This window comes from Eretmochelys imbricata, chromosome 10 (assembly GCF_965152235.1).
Source record: "Eretmochelys imbricata isolate rEreImb1 chromosome 10, rEreImb1.hap1, whole genome shotgun sequence".
Lineage (NCBI taxonomy): Eukaryota > Metazoa > Chordata > Testudines > Cheloniidae > Eretmochelys > Eretmochelys imbricata.
Genome location: NC_135581.1, coordinates 309,648 through 327,768, shown reverse-complemented (window position 1 = coordinate 327,768; position 18,121 = coordinate 309,648). Strand labels below are relative to the sequence as shown.

The 18,121-nt window shown below is 40.7% G+C and overlaps 1 protein-coding gene across 2 annotated transcripts in view; it reads left to right on the top strand.

Moving 5' to 3' along the window:
• The window catches only part of KCTD5 (potassium channel tetramerization domain containing 5), a 64,088-nt gene extending 50,529 nt beyond the window's left edge, over positions 1-13,559 (top strand). The window contains exons 6-7 of one of the 2 annotated variants that reach the window (XM_077828345.1): positions 1,806-1,864; positions 8,003-13,559. In XM_077828345.1, coding sequence (XP_077684471.1) covers positions 1,806-1,850 — 45 coding nt within the window. In that variant the 3' untranslated portion in view covers positions 1,851-1,864; positions 8,003-13,559. The remainder of the gene's footprint in view (positions 1-1,805; positions 1,865-8,002) is intronic. The other variant, XM_077828346.1, reaches the window with a different exon arrangement.
• Positions 13,560-18,121: the final 4,562 nt, after the last annotated feature.

The window sequence follows — 18,121 nt, the reverse complement described above, 5'->3', positions numbered from 1 at the left end:
CAAACAAAAAAAACTTCTATCAGTACAGTTATGTAAGGGCCATTGTATTTAATTCTGCATTACCCACCAGATTACCAGAATCTTTATTAATAGTGGTGGGTTTACAAACCAGAAAAAAACATGTGTTGGGAGCAGCCCCAGCTGATCTGACTTTCCAGTTTTTCTTTCTTTTCTGGTGGGTTTTTTTTATCTAGTATCCTCTTCATGGAGGACGCAATTTGCCTAAATAGGATAGAACAAGAAACAATAGCAACTAAAACTTGAAAGTAGTTTTTCCAAAGGTACTAAAATCTTCCCCAGTGACAGGTATTCTACATTATTGACTTTCTCCAAAAGTGACATGCTAGTAATACTGAGCTATGGCAGTAAAGTTTGATAAATGAAGATTTTGCTGCCATGTATCACAGCTGTAAAATAGCATAAAATGTGCTCATCTATGGGCCAGCATTACACAGTGATAAGTATATAGACTGACTCTTGAATCTCACACTATGAGATATTTCCCATGAAGTGAACTTAGCATATACCCTGCTTTGTAATTATTTCCTACTTTGGAAGAAACAACTCTGAGCATTCTGAAAGGCCATCTGTTTCAGAACACCCCTCAAATGCAACTAACCTATCACCCTTGTGTTTGCAAAGTCCATACAGGAACCTGCCCAAAATAAGGCCTACAATGAATGTACATAGCCCAGGACTTGGACTACATCTTGAGGAATTAGTAAGGAAAACAGCCTTACCTTAGGCTTCCAAGGCCTGTGGGCATGAGTGTTATGTAAAGTATTTAGATTCCTTTCTGAACAGTTCATTCATTTTTTGCCATTTCGTTGCTGATTTGGATTTCTGTTCAAGCTCATTTCCATTCTGGCTTCTGTAGATTCTAATTGTAGTTTACTAAACTCTTCAACTTTTGTTTTAAATAAAACTTAAAATGGGCTAAGTTCAGTAGAACAATAACAGTCACAACCTGAAGAAGAGCTCTGTGTAAACTCGGAAGCTTGTCTCTCTCACCAACAGAAGTAGGTCCATTAAAGATATTACCACACCCATCTTGTCTCTCTAGTATCCTGGGACGAACATAGCTACATCACCACTGCATAGGCACAACCTAAACAGTATACCTACCAGCTTGCCCAAAAGTTGGATCTCTTGTGGCATTTGAGGAAGCAATGCCACTCAGCCATTGCCTTTCCCTGAGTCCTATTATTGATAGCTGGAATGGATGTGTAACTTTCTAATGTAGCTGGGAGGAGTAAACTAACCCCTTTGAGCCAAATTACTTAAGCTATTTCAATGGTGCTTGTGGGGCAGCTTGTGATTCTCTGAGCTCTCCATTCCCAAACCCACTTGGTTTCCCTGCCCACTTCCTTGAGTTGCTCTATTAGGAGGGGATGACCCAATGTTCCTCCTGATGTCTGCCTCCAAAGCTAAGTTTCCGAGTGTTAAGAGTCCACAGACACATGGAGCCAGTTGCAGAGCTCACAAGTTTCAGGTAGCATATGTAACATTAGCTGTCTCATTACACAGTGTTCCCTTTCATTGTGTCAAGTGAATGCTGAACTGAATGGAACCATTAGCAGTAATCTGCTGATACTTGGGACAGTGGGGAAAACTAGTTTTCCTGCTATTTATAATGTTCCTGCTTTTAAATTGTGTGGTATCTTATTGCCTTATGAAGAATTGGATTAAAGTAAAATAACCTCACATACCTCAAGTGTAAGTGGATTGTACTTTGCTTTGGCTCTGACTCACTTTCAATCTTTTCTTTTCCCTCCCTTTCTTTACACTTGCTGCATGCCATTCAGAGCGAGGATGAAGAGACGGATTACGATATGAATGACTCAGATTAAGTGTAAATGTCATGGTGAGCATTAGCTGCCCTAGGACTTCACCCACATGCTTTCCTCTGCCCCATCTGCCACCTACCCCTCACCAGTACCATCTTCTGGCTAGTCCTAGTGGTGTATTTGTTCTGTAGTCATAGTTGCCTTTATTCCTAGTGTCAGGTGAAAATCACAGTGGTAGAAATGGTAATAGACTTTATAGTATGATCTGTTGCACAGATGGTGATGACATGACAAGACCTGTACTGGCTCTTGTGCTTTTTTACATAAGTAACGCTGGCATTATCAGTCCTTTTAAAGCTATGCTGGGAGAGGGGAAATTCTTTATACAGATTCTAGGGGAAAATATTTTTAGACAGAAATGGTTCTATTTTTTTGTTGTTGTTACATGGCCTGTTTTTTCTCTTGTCATATATTTTGTGTATAATGGCAGCTAATAAAAATCTTCAGTAAATGTCTGATTTGGCAACCTATTAAGAGGCTTGTCCATCTGAAGTATGTTAGCCAAGGATGGTCCTATTAAAGCACAATATAGGGAGTCCGCAGGTCTGCATTCTTTTCTCCACTCTGCCTCAGTCCCTCTGTATGAATATAGACAAGTCACTTAACTTCTGTGCTCCAGTTTCCACAGGTCTAAAATGGAAAAAACCTCACTGGGGAGAGGCCAAGTCCTAATTTACTGAGTGTAAAGTGCTTTGAGGTCCCTAAATGGACAGTGCAACTGAAATTCAAATTATTATGATGAATTACCAAGAAGTGGCCTTACAATGCTTGAAGCAGTGCATGGAGAATAATTAATGTTTTTGTTGACAATCATTTCTATTTTAAGTCTGCTGTTGCTTATATCTGTTACTTACTGCTCATCAGGACTCCTCAATACTGCAAAGCCCAGGTGAAATCACTGGAATCTGGTGGTATTCAGCATTTTATGGGATCATACTCCAAAATCCTTTCTTACCTGTACCTTTGGAAAGGCAGCTTTTTTACAAACAACTTCAGTGCTGCTTGCATATGGGTTAAAAAAGATACATTTATCTTGCAGTAATAAAATGTTTGAAAAGCATGCATGGGGAAGGTTGCCTACTTTTGCAAAATCTAAGCTTTCATTTTTTTTAAAATTAAATGATTAGTCCTTATGGTCAGTATGAAACTTTCATTTATCACATGAGTATAAACTCAGGGACTCTACAAACAGGCAGCTCAGAGTTTCCCTAAGTGACACAGTGACTACTGACCAGCATCTGTCAGTTCTTACTCCTGTTCAGAATCCTGTGGGCAGCAATGAAAATAAGAACCAAATATATTTTACTTCCCAGCCATGGTTAGGGACAGGAGGCATTCATATGTGTCGGCAGCTACTAGCCAGAGGCTAATATGAAAATAAAGCCACTGAGCAGAGTCCAGGGACAGCATCCCTATCCCAACACCTTCCTCTAGCCCAGGAGTCAGCAACTTTTCAGAAGTGGTGTGCCAGGTCTTCATTTATTCACTCTAATTTTAAGGTTTTGCGTGCCAGTAATACATTTTAATGTTTTTAGAAGGTCTCTTTCTATAAGTCTATAATATATAACTAAATTATTGTTGTATGTAAAGTATATAAGGTTTTTAAAATGTTTAAGAAATTTCATTAAAAATTAAATTAAAATGCAGAGCCCCCCAGACCGGTGGCCAGGACCTGAGCAGTGTGAGTACCACTTAAAATCAGCTCGCATGCCGCAGGTTGCCTACCCCTGCTCTAGTCAAACAGATTGGCATGGGAGAAGCAGTTGCTTTCTCACCAGGTTGTTGCCCTGGACCGTTCCGCCTATATCGCCCGCCCATTATCTCGTATAGGTGTGTGGAATTAATTCTGTAGGTAATGGCCATCTTGTAAAATTTCAATACCATTTTTGTGAGGGGGTATGGGATGTGGTCAAGCAAATGAATGACATAGGGAAAGAGTGTGAGATTGATGGGATAAGCTAGGAAAGAGAATTACAGGGTGTGCATATAAAATATGAGAGAGAAACAGATTTGTGGGGTATATGGAAGAAAAGAAACCAAAATGTTCAGGGCAGGAGGTAGAGCTCACAGTGAAGAGAAAGAGAGGTTAGGAGATGGAGAATGAGAGAAGGTAAAGAGGAAACACTTTGAAAATGACTTTGGAAACATCACCATGATCTGTTACAGGAAAGAGAAAGTAAAGTGAAGGCACGTAGGAAAATGCCTAACCAAAAGCAAGAAAAGGGTTGGGGAGTATGCATGTGCTGTTGACTGTGATCCGCTTTACACAGAATTAAATGTTGTGCTAAAGTTACAAGTGACATGCAACTCACTCACTCCTATTATCTCCCTGTGGCACATCATAATAGCTTCGTTTCCTGTGGGATGTGATACTTAAGTCTGGGTTTGAGTTTAGCGTGCAGGAGCTAGGTGCTGTCAGTGGTCTGACTAGATTATCTGGTTATCCCTTCTTCCCTGAACTCTAGGAGTCTACAGGTGCAAGCTAAAGCAAGATGAGCCATGTTGAATCTGATATGAGTGTCTGCATATGCTGGTTTAACTAAATGTGTGATGTTAAACTCAATTAATCAATCAGTTCAGCATCACATCTTTAGATGAATTGGTATAACTTCTTTGTGTAGCCTGTAGCTCACAAAAGCTTATGCTCTAATAAATTTGTTAGTTTCTAAGGTGCCATAAATACTCCTTTTCTTTTTACGGATACAGACTAACACGGCTGCTACTCTGTAACCCACTGGAGTTCATCAACTAACTTATTCAACTGATAGTTTTCTTTGTGGTATTCAGTCATGCTGGTCACATTCTGCTTGGTGACTATCATATGGTGGAATGTATTGAATAACATAGCCAATGTCTTTTTCCTGCCAGTTGACCAGCCCTAGTAGTAAGATGTGTGCTTTTAAAGTTTGATAGTTAACTGGATTGTATTCTGCTTGGGGTAGGGAGTGCCCTCTTCTGTGTTTTGGAAAACACTATACACGGGTGCTGTTGCAATATATATAATAAATGTTGGTGGATAATATTACAATTACAGTACCTAACTATTCCTCTAACTTTAAGTTGCAGGGGGCACAGTAGCATGTATTTTTCACCATGGCAAATCTCTTTACTTGCAGTTGTCAAGTAAATTTTCAAGGCCTGACTTTTACTCACTGAAATCACTCGTGTTTGCCATGCAGTTTCTTATAGAATACTTTTAATTAACTAGAAGCACAGGTGATAAATTTTCTTAATGCTGAAATATGTAGCATTTGCTTTTGATACATAATTTGAAACTTTTCATACTCCATCTAGAAAACCTTTCATAGGAACTTCGTAGCAATACAAGTTGTGATCTCATCTGCTCTCAAACCTAAGCAGGAACAGTATACAGTGTGAATAGGAACCCTCCAACCACAAAGTAAAATCCAGGTGCTGCAGGAAGTACTGTTGGTGAGTCAATAGATGGCACTTTTCCCTCCAAGATATGTCTACACTGCATTTAGATACCTGCAGCTGATGTGGGCTAAGGGGCTGTTTAATTGTGATGTAGACATTCGGGCTCCTAGCAGAGTCCTAGAGCCTGGGCTCCAGCCCAAACGGCTACATCGCAGTTAAACAGCCCCTTAGCCTGAGTCAGCTGGCATGGGCCAGCCATAGGTTTTTAAATGTAGCGTAGACAGACCCTAAGTCACTACGTAACCAAGATCTGCACTGTAGTGCTAGACAGCAGTCTGCTCTGAAGTTACCTTTTTTAGGAGAAATCATACAACTGAGGGGTCTCACTAATTGTAATCCTTGAAGATCCTAAAGCATTATATATATCAGGAAAGACTATCCTAATTGGCTGTAATTGATGTGAAAGGCTTATCCACTGTTGGCCGGTTTTGAAACTAGAAAAGTTAGTTACTTGCCATATGAAATTCAACTGTAAGTTTAAATGTCAAGTTTTTTGGTGTATTCATTAAAATGGAGCTTCTGTGCCCTATTAAGTAGCTGCCATGTTCCTCCCTGCAAGTACGGAGGGACAGGTGTATTTGTATGTGTATTGTAAAGGCCTGTGAAATCCTTTGGGAGGGAAGGTGCTACTGGGTAATCAGTGTAAGATGTTCATGGTTTTAACATTCTGTTCCACTGCAAGTACCAGAGAAGGAAATTCTGCATGACACCAGTGGCTGCCTCTGCCGGGGAATGTGCCTGGCCTGTCATATACCTTCTCCTCGTGGTTGGATCAGAAAGCCTTTTCAGCACCATGAAGGCAGCCACATGCCAGTGCTCTGTACTTGTCGCTGGCATATTCAAAGCTTTGCTTAGTTTGTCTGACTACTATCAAGGCTTGCTCCTTAGTTTATTTGTAGGCTTCCCTGTGGTGCTAATCACCATCATAACTGAGCTCATCATTACTAGTCTCCTGTTACATGAAAAAACTGAGGCTAGTAATGTGAGATGCTAATCTAAGGTGCTTGGATACCATCATGCAAGAATTTAGAGCCCATACTATGGGGTTGAGATGAAGCGGGTGGTGACAGGAAAGCCAAAACCACCAGAGGGAGCAGAGGAAAAGTGGTGAGCAGATGCCAAGAAGAGACCCTGGATACTTTAGAGGCAAATACTTAAACTCAATTATCTTCAGAAAATATTTTAAAGTCCCAATTTTCAGAATGTGATTTCTGCAGTGAATATTGTGGCAAATGGGCTGTTCTTGGCAAAATGAGTACATCCTCTTCCCCCACGCCAGGAGAGGCTCTGCTCACTCTTCACTACAGGAGAGTGGAATCCTTCAAACAGGATTTCTGTCTTTTGAGATGCGTGCTACAAAATGGTAGCGTTTTAATGTGAATTTAGGGTTCGTGTGCACAAGTTTGGGCCACTTTATGTGGGTTATAGGCTGGTTTTTGAATGGTGACTTAAGGGCAGAGGAGGTCTCCAATTCAGTGTAGTCTCCTCTTACAAACCTAAGGTCGCACAACTGCAGTGGGGTGGGCAACGTTGTCAAAGTGTGATTCTTAACATCTCCTCTCTACCCCTGAATTAAACTCACTTCTCATAAAACGTAACCAATATGCTTCAAAAACCATTGTATCTCTTAATTGTCCGTCTTCCGCTTCACAAAGCATAACAGTGTTGGGCAGGATAGTACTTGGAAAAGTGAACTCCACAAAGTGTCCCATCCCACCAAAAGAAAGGTTTGCATATGAACTGTGACTCTTCACATATGCAAGAGAAATTGTGCAAGGCAATATATTGCATGAAATTCTATTGATCAAACATGAAGATATATGTAAAACATTAACTTAATACATCAAGCTAATAGCTTTCACGTATTAGTAGCCTAAAAAATAGTCCCATCGGGTCAAGAATCTGGCTGTTTGTATTTACCATATAACGAATACTGAGGACTGCTTTAGGAGGTCAGGGCAGATACTGTAGGGTTAATGGATCAGCCTACTCTGTATAGGAGTTGATCTGGCCCATGTAAGCTTTTATACTCCTGACTTTCAAACACTGCTTGTTTTTTCAGACTATAATTGTGTCCCTGCCAAGGTTTCGTTGGCACATCTTATTGCTACTTATGCACATTTCATTGCTACTCTAAGTGACACAGGTCATAAATAAAACAAGGGAGAGCACAGGAGATGTTACTAAAGCAAGTACAATTTAAAAAATCCCAAGTTTGAAAAAGGCAATTGTTCTCCATTTTCCCTGGTAACCCACAAACTACACAGCCTTGCTTCTAGGATCAGAGAAACTGGCCTAGCCCTACTATCCTTGCAGCTCTCTCTACCGTCTTGTGACTTTTAGGAACTCTGTGTTTGCTCTGTGTGCTGTGAACTTCATCGATGACCAATTGTGCTCATTTGTCTGATTGATCTCTACTTTTACTGCCCCCTTACAATATTAAATGCTCTATCTTTCCTCTTATTAGTCTGACTCAAATACACTAATGGTGATCTATTGTACAGGTGTGTTAATGATAGTTTGTAGGTGACGTATAGCCTATTCTCTGTTTTTCTATATTAAGGCATCAGTTTCAGGAAAGTCCTTAAGCCAGCCATTTGGGCTTTATCACATGGTTGAAATACAGTGATTTCTTTTTGCTCTCTGCCCCCCACCCCCAGCTTTGGGTCTGATATTGGGAAATTTTAACGTGTGTAATTTTTAACTGTCTCTTTCAGATTTTGCAAGAGCGAGGTTCCAGGATGTGAAGAACATATTGAGCACTGAAGAATATTTCTTTTATTCCAAGATGCAGTGAATTGTCACATTGAAGAGGCTTAGCTGTGAGAGGAAGAAATCTGCTTTAGAAAATTTTCTATTGATCTGGGTTGAACCATTTTTGCCTATAAGCTGGTATAGACTGAATTTGCTGGCTGAAAACATCACAAGATTATTGAATGGGAATAGATGATGTGAGAGAGTGTGTTAATCTTGGTTCTAGTGCATGATTGTAGTCTCTCATGGGCTGAATTATATTGGTCACATAGAAAGAAACAATCATACACTCATATTTTCCTCTGAGACATGTAGCACTTACACCTGGTGCTGGATGATCCAATGTTGATCAGTTTGAAATGATTTTGGTATTAATAATTGCAAACAGTTAAAGGACACTGTATTTGGTGCTACATATATATTACAGCCCATAAATGCAAATATTTGGGCCTACGTAGTTGGTTTTTGAATCAATGACAGCCCCAGTTTACTGTCTTATACTGCACATTCCTTATGGCTCAGTGACACATTTTCTATTAGGTAAGAATGGTGTAGGAGATGAAGTGAAACTACCTTGTAAAAAGTTACACCCCAGACAAAAGATTCCCATAAAGAATGGGTGTAAAATACTGACTGGGTTGATGGCTTATTTTAATAGTCAAAGGGAATACTAAACTTGGAGAAAATGTCTTTTGTCTGAGTCATCTCTGATGTTTCTCCTGTCAGAATAACTTCCTCCTGCAGAAGATAAGCTCCAGTCTTAGCCAAATGTTTGAAAGGAAAATCAAAATTTCTTAAATTATTGTCACAACTGAACATCTTGTCTCTTTTTGAAATGTTTGTTGCTAGCCAAATGTTTAGTTGTACATTTTAGAAATGCCTACAAGTGTCAAGCTCCTCTTGGATTTTGTTGGGTATTTTTAAGAGCTGGAGTTTGTGAAGCTACATGGCTGGATAGTGTTAGATTCTGATCTCAGTGAATGGGTTTAAAGTTACCCTAAGAGCGAACACAAGCTCACCCAATTAAAAATCTGAATTAATTGCTTTGAATTTTCAGGATGTTTACAGTCCATCTCTCTACATTGTTTCAACTATGCAGTTCTTTATGATGATTATAAGAATGCTGCCTGAAAACATTTTCACACAGCTGTATTAGGACAGGCCTGTGGTAAATGTTAACACAAGACTGGAGCTTTTTAGTGCATTGTGTTTTAAACAAAACCAGTAGCATGACTTTTTTTGAAACAGATGTAACTAAATTGATTGTGTAAAACTCTCAATTCTTGCAGCTTCATTGGCTTGCGTAGCTCTAGATGGAGCAGTGGATGGGAGTTTAAACAGGATTATCCAAGATGGTCTGGAATTCTAAAAGCCTTTTAAACTGTTTCATTAAATAACTTGAGAATTTTTGCATATACCATATCCTCTACCAGTAAAATGTGTAATCCTCCACATGAAAACCAGTTTCTCAAGCATCTTGGGTCTATCTATATTTTTTAAGACTTATTGTACAATGATAAGTTTGGCATAAACAGTTTGTAAAACCATTTCTACAAAGCAGGTTATGCAGTGGGCTAAACGTTTTGTCCGTGCATCTACTGCTTGACAGGGTTTGTAAAGCATTTTGCCATTTGGATGCGGTCTGCTGGCCCCTCCACAATACCACGTTAATATGTTTGTCTTTTTTTAAGATGTTAGGACCTAACTGAATTTACTAAAATGTAATTATTCTGTAGGGAAAAATGTTTATACTTTTATACTTTTTTTTTTTTAGGCATCCATATTTTATCAGCCTGAAGTTAATGCCTAAATTTCCTCTAAATAGTAACAGATAATCTTGTGTATCTAAAGATAAGCATAGCGGTTGTTTGTCTTAAAATGCATACCATAGCATTTCCTCTGCTGAAAAAGTCACTGTGTTTAAGCAGCTTGACATGACCCATGTTCTTCAGGTTCCGGGGCTCATGGAATTGTGGCCTTTAAGGCTTCCTATTTTCCTGCTGTGCTCTACAGAGTAAATTCAGCATTGGATTAAATGGCTTTTAATGCCTTATAATTATTAAAAATGTATATTGATATCATTCCAAAATCTGCATTTTTGTGTGTTGTCTTCTGTTGTTAAAAGAAGGCAGAAGACTGGATTTTCATAAACTACCTGACATCCTTAAGGATTGCAGAAGCAAAACATGAGTAAGAAACTGAGCAAATTGAAACAACTTGGAGGATATATATGAAAAGGGCCACTTTTAGAGAGTGGCATTTTCACTGGAATACTTTATGGTTTAATAAATTTGCTTTTTATTTTTTTTGGTGGGATTATCTGCACCCTGGTTTACATTGTCCCTTGTAGTAGCAAAAATGATTTTGGGGAAATGTTTGAATCATTAACATTTTGCACTTTCTCTGTCTCATACCTCACAGAGCTATTGTCTCTCACTTCAGCAAAAAAAATAATAAATTATTAGGCTAATATCTGGTAAATGATTTTGCAAGCTGCTGTAACAGACTTTGTCAACTAATCTTCTGTTCTTGCTGTTACCCTTATTAATTTCATATTTCTTTAACATCTGAGACATTCACTTAGGTGCATGTACAGTAGAACCTCAGAGTTAAGAAAACCTTGGGAATGGAGGTTGTTCATAACTCTGAAATGTTCGTAACTCTGAACAAAACATAATGGATGTTCTTTCAAAAGTTTACAACTGAACATTGACTTAATACGGCTTTGAAACTTTACTATGCAGAAGAAAAATGCTACTTTCAACCATCTTAATTTAAATTAAACAAGCACAGAGACAGTTTCTTTACATTGTCAAATCTTTTTTTTAAACCTTCCCTTTATTTTTTTTAATAGTTTACATTTAACACAGTACTGTACTGTCTTGTTTTTGCTTTGTTTTTTGTCTCTGCTGTTGCCTGATTGCATGCTTCCGGTTCCAAATGAGGAGCGTGGTTGACTGATCAGTTTGTAACTCTGGTATTCATAGCTCTGAGGTTCTACTGTACTATCGAATTCTTTTCCTAAAGCCCCAGGAGTTTCCCTCTACTAAAATTTGGTTTCTTTTTGTATTGAAATCTGGTAACTTAGAATAAGGTTAGCTACACTAGCAAGAGGTAGACAGGATGGTCAGGTCAGACTCTTTGAATTAGTAAGCTACTTTATCAATAGATGAAAACAGTATTACAGCCTAAGATTTTAAATCATAAGCATGGGTAGGTTATAGCAGAAGAGAATGAGGGTACACTAGATCAAGGCAGACAAACAATTAAAGTGGCTTTTCATACAAGAGATAATTTGTCTGTCTTGAGTCTGTTATTACAGTCTTGTGAAACAGTCTGGTGTTTGGGGGCATAGCTTCCTGAGGAGTGGGGGAGAATGTTAGTAAGGCTGTGTATTCACTAGCGACGTTAAAGCGCTTCCACGGTAGTGCAACAGCACCAGTTGCACTGTGTAGTTGCAGCACCAGTGAGGGGAGTAGCCCCCAGCGCTGGTGCGCTGTCTACACTGCCACTAAATTTACAGCGCTCGGGAGGTGTTTTTTCAAACCCCTGAGCGAGAAAGTTGGAACGCTGTAAAATGGCAGTGTAGACAAGGCCTATGAGATGGGCCTTTTCCTGCAAGTAGAAACCCATCAAAAGAGCCAGCAGTTTGGGTGGCATTCATGGAGGGTGGGGTGGAGAGAATCTCTTTGAATTTCATTTGCACCTATTTGATTTACTCCCTCCATATCACAAACCTTCCCCTTCCCAGGAGATGTGAATGCAGCTCTTTCAAATTACTGCTGTTCTTCAGTCCGCCCCTGCATCTGGGGTCTTAGGAAAGAGGGTTTCTTTTCTTGAGCAGCATCCCTGTTGGCTCAGCAACCTGGGGCTAGAACTGCTGATGAGCAGCAGCTGAAAGTGTCCAATTGCTTAGCGGAAAGCGATTTTGAAATATGTAAGTCCCTAAGTTGCTCCGTTTGTTTTTGTGTATTTTAATTTGCATCTGTTTCCTGTTTTAGGGACCATCTCAGGATCCCAGTTAGATCTATGTGTGTAAAATAGGGGACTCAGGAACAGAGTGAATCCCATCAGTATTCACTTAAATGTGCAGGAGACTCTTCAAACTCCCTTCGAAGGTAACTGGTAGTATCTTGTGGCTCACCGCAAAAGGCAACTGTCTTTAAAGGCTTATTGCCAAATAGACACTTTAAAGGGCTAAATCTTCCACGCTTTACTGTTCAGTTTGCCTAAGGTAACTATCCCAGACAGAAAATATGTCTGAATTCAAAGCATTGAGAATTCCAAGGGCTAATACACCTCCCAGGGCTAATTTGAAGTTCCAGATAAACATGCATAAATATTTTTAAAGACCAGCTATTGCATTTTTCTTACATCTTACAAACTCTGAACATCCATATTAGAAACACTATGAGCCAATCACAAATAGCAGATCTTTGATTTTTGTTACACTCCAGCCTCCATCTGGGTAGGACTGCAAGTGCAGAAGACAGCACAATCGTCTGTCACTCTCTTGTGTAAATATTGAAACCTAACAGCTTCTGTTAATAGAACTGGGAATAAGGAGACTTTGGGAACGTTCTCCTTCCTCAGGAAATAGTCATAGGTTATCCATTGCAAATTAGCTTCCCTTTACTTTAGCTAAGTCTAACAAGGAATACACTCTTGTAAAACTCAGCTAGTAACACTGTTGCAAATGCAGCTGTCAATGAATATTCAAAGGGCTCTTATTAGGATATTAGTGATAGTTACATTGACTGCCATGGAGAGAGAGAAATCTACATTATAGTGTAGAAAGCTACCTTATTACTTCTGGGTGATGTCACGCTTTTACTGTAACACTTCTATAGACAGTGCTCTCCCTCAGAAGTTAAAGGACTAAAGGCTATTGATCTTAAATTTTGACCCACCTTAACAATGGTCTCATCTCCAAGGCTTGGCCTTCTGGAATCTAGTGGCTGATGTATTTGTGTGCCTGGCTCATGCTCCATTTGCAGATTTTTTTTTTTTTTTTTTTTCCAAAATCTTATGCTCAGTTAACCTAAAGTAAACTTGGCCCACGTGTGTTTGCCAGGAAAGAGCAAGTGCCTATGCACTATAGGCCAAATAGTGCCAACCTGACTACTAGGAACTGAATCAAGACCACAGAACCATTTTCTTTATCACTGAACAGATATCAGAGGGCAACTACTTTTAGCCACTGCTGACTTGAGCCCGATTTGAACCTGGGTTTGAAAATCTTCATTTCCAATGGGCTGTCCAGGTCTCCTTTACCCAATTCACCAGTTTTATTGGTGGTCTGACAGTAAGTTGTGCATCAGCTGTTTGTGTTAGGGCCCAGGAGGACATACTTGCAATGTTTTATTTCCTGGATAGTGGATTAGCAATAACAGTTTCCTTTTGTGCCAGTTCATTATCTCTGAAGTGTTCTTATTGCAGCAAAGTTTGAATTCTGACATGGCTTTAATGCTTTTGCATGAGCCAAGATGATTAGCATAGAAATTGACATGGAGCTGAATCCAGAAAACCTCTAGTAGGGCTTCCCAACTTGTTTTAAGGTAGATGCAGTTACCCATAATTTTTAGATCAAATATACAACTAAAACGTGAATGGGTATTTTTAACCTCCTTTTCGTAACACTAGTTTATTGTAAAATGCATGAAATAAACCTGTTTTTCCCTTTTAAGATATTGTCTGATGTTTGAAATCTTTTTCCCAAACCCCTGTGACTGCTGACAGTTTTTGTGTATCGTAGCTAATAACCCCAGAGTTTAATACTACTGACCCAGTTTTCTACGTTTTCTACGCTTTCTACACTGCCTTGAAAATTCTTGGTCACTAAAGGCTACCAATACACTTTTAGTAGTCATTGGGGACATAAGAAACTCACGTTTTATTCACTGTCAGATTAAAAAACGCTTGCTGCTAACTGGTATAGTGGGTATAATCTTCTCCTCTAATGTGTGTACTATCGGAAAGTGCTCGACCGTATACCAAGACGGGGGTAAAGTGGGAGGGTGAACACAGTCCAAGATCCAAAAAGGGATGGAGCTGTTGCACCAGGGATGTCACTGCCTAATTTTTAGGTGCTTGGAAAAACCCTGCAATCCACAAGGCTTAGTTAGGTGCCCTAGGCTCCTATATAATGAATGGGGAGAGATAAGCACCTTAGAATGTAATCCACGGAAGCCAGCATCCTAGGTGGGAACCACCTAAAATAGCCAATGGGAGAGGCTGACAGGAGGGGTGTGTGCAGAGCCCTACCCCTGGAGATTGGTGCCTCAATCCAGGTTGCAGGGAGGGGGCCTAGCTCTCCTCAGCAATCCTCAAATGGGAACCACACATCTGATGTCAGGCAGTGGCGTAGCCAGGTGGAAAAAACAGGGGGAGCAGAGATTAAAAAAGGCGCCTCCCGCTATACTCACCTGGCGGCGCTCCGGGTCTTCGGCAGCAGGTCAGGCGGCTGCCCCACTCCCCCCAGCTTCGCTACTGATGTCAGGGAGACGAAGCACCCAAGGAGTCTCTGGTGGGAATTGTTAGACTCCTTCCTTGCTTGGAGGAGGAAGTGCTGCTGCCGCCACCCTCACCACTTTGGCCAGTGGTTAGACACTTGTCTGGGCGTGACAGACCCAGACTCCATGCTTCCCTCTGCCGGGGGCAGGGGAGAGCAGAGAGGGTTTGCACAGGGGTCTCCCATCCCTCCGGAGAGTGCGCTAACCACTGAGCTATGGAATAATCTGATGTGGACTCCCTCAGTTTCTCCTCTTGAAGCTGTTCCATTCTAGAGAAATAATGAAAGAGGGACTGAAGCAAGGAGACTGGACCCAGGGTGTCTCACTTCCTGTGACATTTTAGGGATCAGTGAGACTAATATGGGGTTCTCACACTGTCTGCTGTATAACTTTGGGTGCCTTAATGCTATGCTGCTATGAGCCTTACCACCAGTAGCCAGCCTGTGAGCATAAAGGTCTCACCCTGATTTCCTCCAGCCTAGTTACTCCTTACTCTGGCCCTGAGTCACCCCAAATCCATCTACCCCGAGCTCTTTACTACCAGACACTCTGACACACTTTTGTCTTTGAGACTGTCCCTCAGCTCTGGACAGCATTCACTTAAACCCCTTTCCTTGTAACAGGGATATGGTGCAGAGTGGTGATTTGTGGTGGGGAAAATTGTCTCCTTTCAAGACTGGAGTTTTTCTTTTCAATTTCAGATTGTTTCAGTGGTTTCCCATTAACTTTAATGGCTCATCACTTGTCTTTTCCTAGGTTGTACAATGCTAGGTGCTTGGAGATAATCCATGATGCAACCTATTTCTCTGGTGGAGTGTCCTTGTTTGGTGAATGTGGTTTTGAGTGTGTTATGGTGTATATCCTGGACTGTCTCCTCAGAGTACATTCTGTGGAATCTGCATGCCTGGCTGTAGATAACAAATTTCTTGGTATGTTTGAGGTGGTTGCTGGATCTGTGAAAAGAAAAGGAGTACTTGTGGCACCTTTTCCTTTTGCGAACACAGACTAACATGGCTGTTACGCTGGATCTGTGAAGGTAGGTATGGTGATCCAATGGTTTCTTGTATATGTTTGTCTGTAAGGTTCCATTGTTAAAGTTAATCGTAGTGTCCAAGAAGTTGATGCTAATGTGGGAGTGTTCCAGGGAGAATTTAATGGAGGCGGGGGGGGGGGGGGTTGTGGTGGAAATCGATGAGCATTTGAGCTGTCTGTCCAGAGGATGAAAATATCATTGATGTATCTCAAGAATATCACTGGTTTTGTGGTGCATTTGTCCAAAAAATTTTCAAGTTGGCACATAAAGAGGTTGGAATACTGGGGAGCCATCCTAGTAGCCATGGCTATTCCCATGGTTTGGACAAAGTGTTTGTTGTTGAATGTAAAATTGTTATGGGTGAGGATGAAATGGGTGAGTTTGGTAAGTTACAGGTAAGTAACTTCCTCTTGGAACTTGCTGCAGCAAGATGTTAGTAATGTAAATAGCCTTGAATAGGTTTTAATAAAGGATTAGATGTTTAGGAACAAACATTAGTAACGAGCATCTGCAGTGTCACCAACAAGGACAAAATTTTTAAAAGGTCTGTGTTATAGAATATAAATCTGATGCCCTGCTAGTGTGACGGTTCCCTCCGGAGTGCCACCTGGAACTGGGGTACCACTGAGCCCTCTGACCCACCAGCCTGGGCTCCCTTTCTCACTGTGCTGCTGTGACAAGCTGCAGACCTAGTCCTACAGTTCCTCCAGCATTCACACAGGTAGGGGGACACCCAGCTGCAGTTACATGCAGGCTCTCTGACCAGCTACTGCATGATCCAACAACAGAGAGGCTACAGCCAAGATAACCACCAGCTCCCCAGGCATGCATCTCCCTCCCAGTGGAGTATAAACCCAAAGTTATACCTTCTTGCGCTGCACAGGGAACTGTACAGTGTAAGCTCATAGAGTTCACGCCTCCCTCAATGTGGAGAGGAAATGCAACAGCCTCTCTGAGCTAAGATTCCCACACACTTCACTCCAAACTCACTGGTTTAGATTAAAACATAAACTAAATTTATTAACTACAAAAGATAGATTTTAAGTGATAGCAAACAGATCAAAGCAGACTACCTAGCAAATAAACAAAAATGCAAACTAAGCTTAACATACTAGAAAGATAGGATTTGAATTAACAATCTCTCACCCTGACAGATGATACAAGCACGCTGCAGATTCTTAAGGCACAAACTACACTTGCTTTGCGGCTTGGAAGCCCCAGGTTTTTCATACACAGGCTAGAAATACCTTTAGCCTGGGTCTAGCACTTCCCCCAGTTCACTCCTTATTCCTCAGGTGTTTTCAGGAGTCTTCTTTTGTGGGGAGTGAAAAACAAGCAATGACATCACTCCCTGCCTTATATAGCTTTAGCATATGGTGGGAACCCTTTGTCCCAAACTCAGTTTGTGGAAAAACACTGACATCCCAAGATGGAGTCCAGGGTCATGTTGCCTGGTCACATGCCCTTGCATACTTTGCTGAGTCATAGCAGCCATTACTTACAGGCTGTCTGGGTTCACAGGAAGGTTAAGTTCTTCTAGGGTACATTGTCTTTGCTGACGGGGCATCAGCACTGTCTGGCTTCTTCATTGTTGTACCAGAAAGGCTAGTTGTGGGTGTCACCCAGAGTAAGCACATTTGAAATAGATACATATTCAATATTCCTAACTTCAGATACAAAAATGATGCATGCATACAAATAGGATAATCATGTTCAGCAAATCATAACTTTTCCAGTGACGCCTCACATGACCCATCTTGTACAAAATGCATCATAATTATGCCATAAGCATATCCTTATATAATATCACTGTGAAGAATATGGGGTGCGGTGTCACAGCTAGGAAGAAAGCATCCATCTCAACTTGTAAATATTATTAGCTACATGAGTATGGAGGGTTTACACCTCCTGAAACATCCAACATTGACCATATAATGGAGAAAGGATACTAGACTACATGGGCTTTTGGTCTGGGCTAATACAACAGTTTGTGTGTTCTGAAGATCACAGAGTCAAAAACAAAACAATCCAAACTTCAAGAGTGTTAGGGGGCTTATTCCTTCACCCACTTACTTCCCTGGTCCTTCTCGCATGAACAGAGAGCAACAATACCCGAAGTCCAAAGGTGCAAACAATTCAATGTTTATTGGGGTGAACTTCCAGCAAGCATGATTCCAGTTTCCTTCCTTAGTGTCCCCCTTCCCAGCTCTGACACCACAGAGCCTTACACCTGTGTCCCTGTTCCCATTCCTGCCCTTAGCCAAACATGATTCCAATTTTCCCACCCCCATTCTCTGTTCCCATTTCCCCCTTTAGCAAAACATGATTCCAATTTCCCCATTCCCTGTTCCCATCCCCCCACACATCCACCCACCCACTCACTTCCTGATTGACTGCAGACTATATAGTAAAACTTGAGTTCTGCTTAGCTATACCTTAACCAATCATTTTACTGAAATTTAACTAACCAATTCTAACATATTGTAACATGAAAAGGAGTACTTGTGGCACCTTAGAGACTAACGAATTTATTTGAG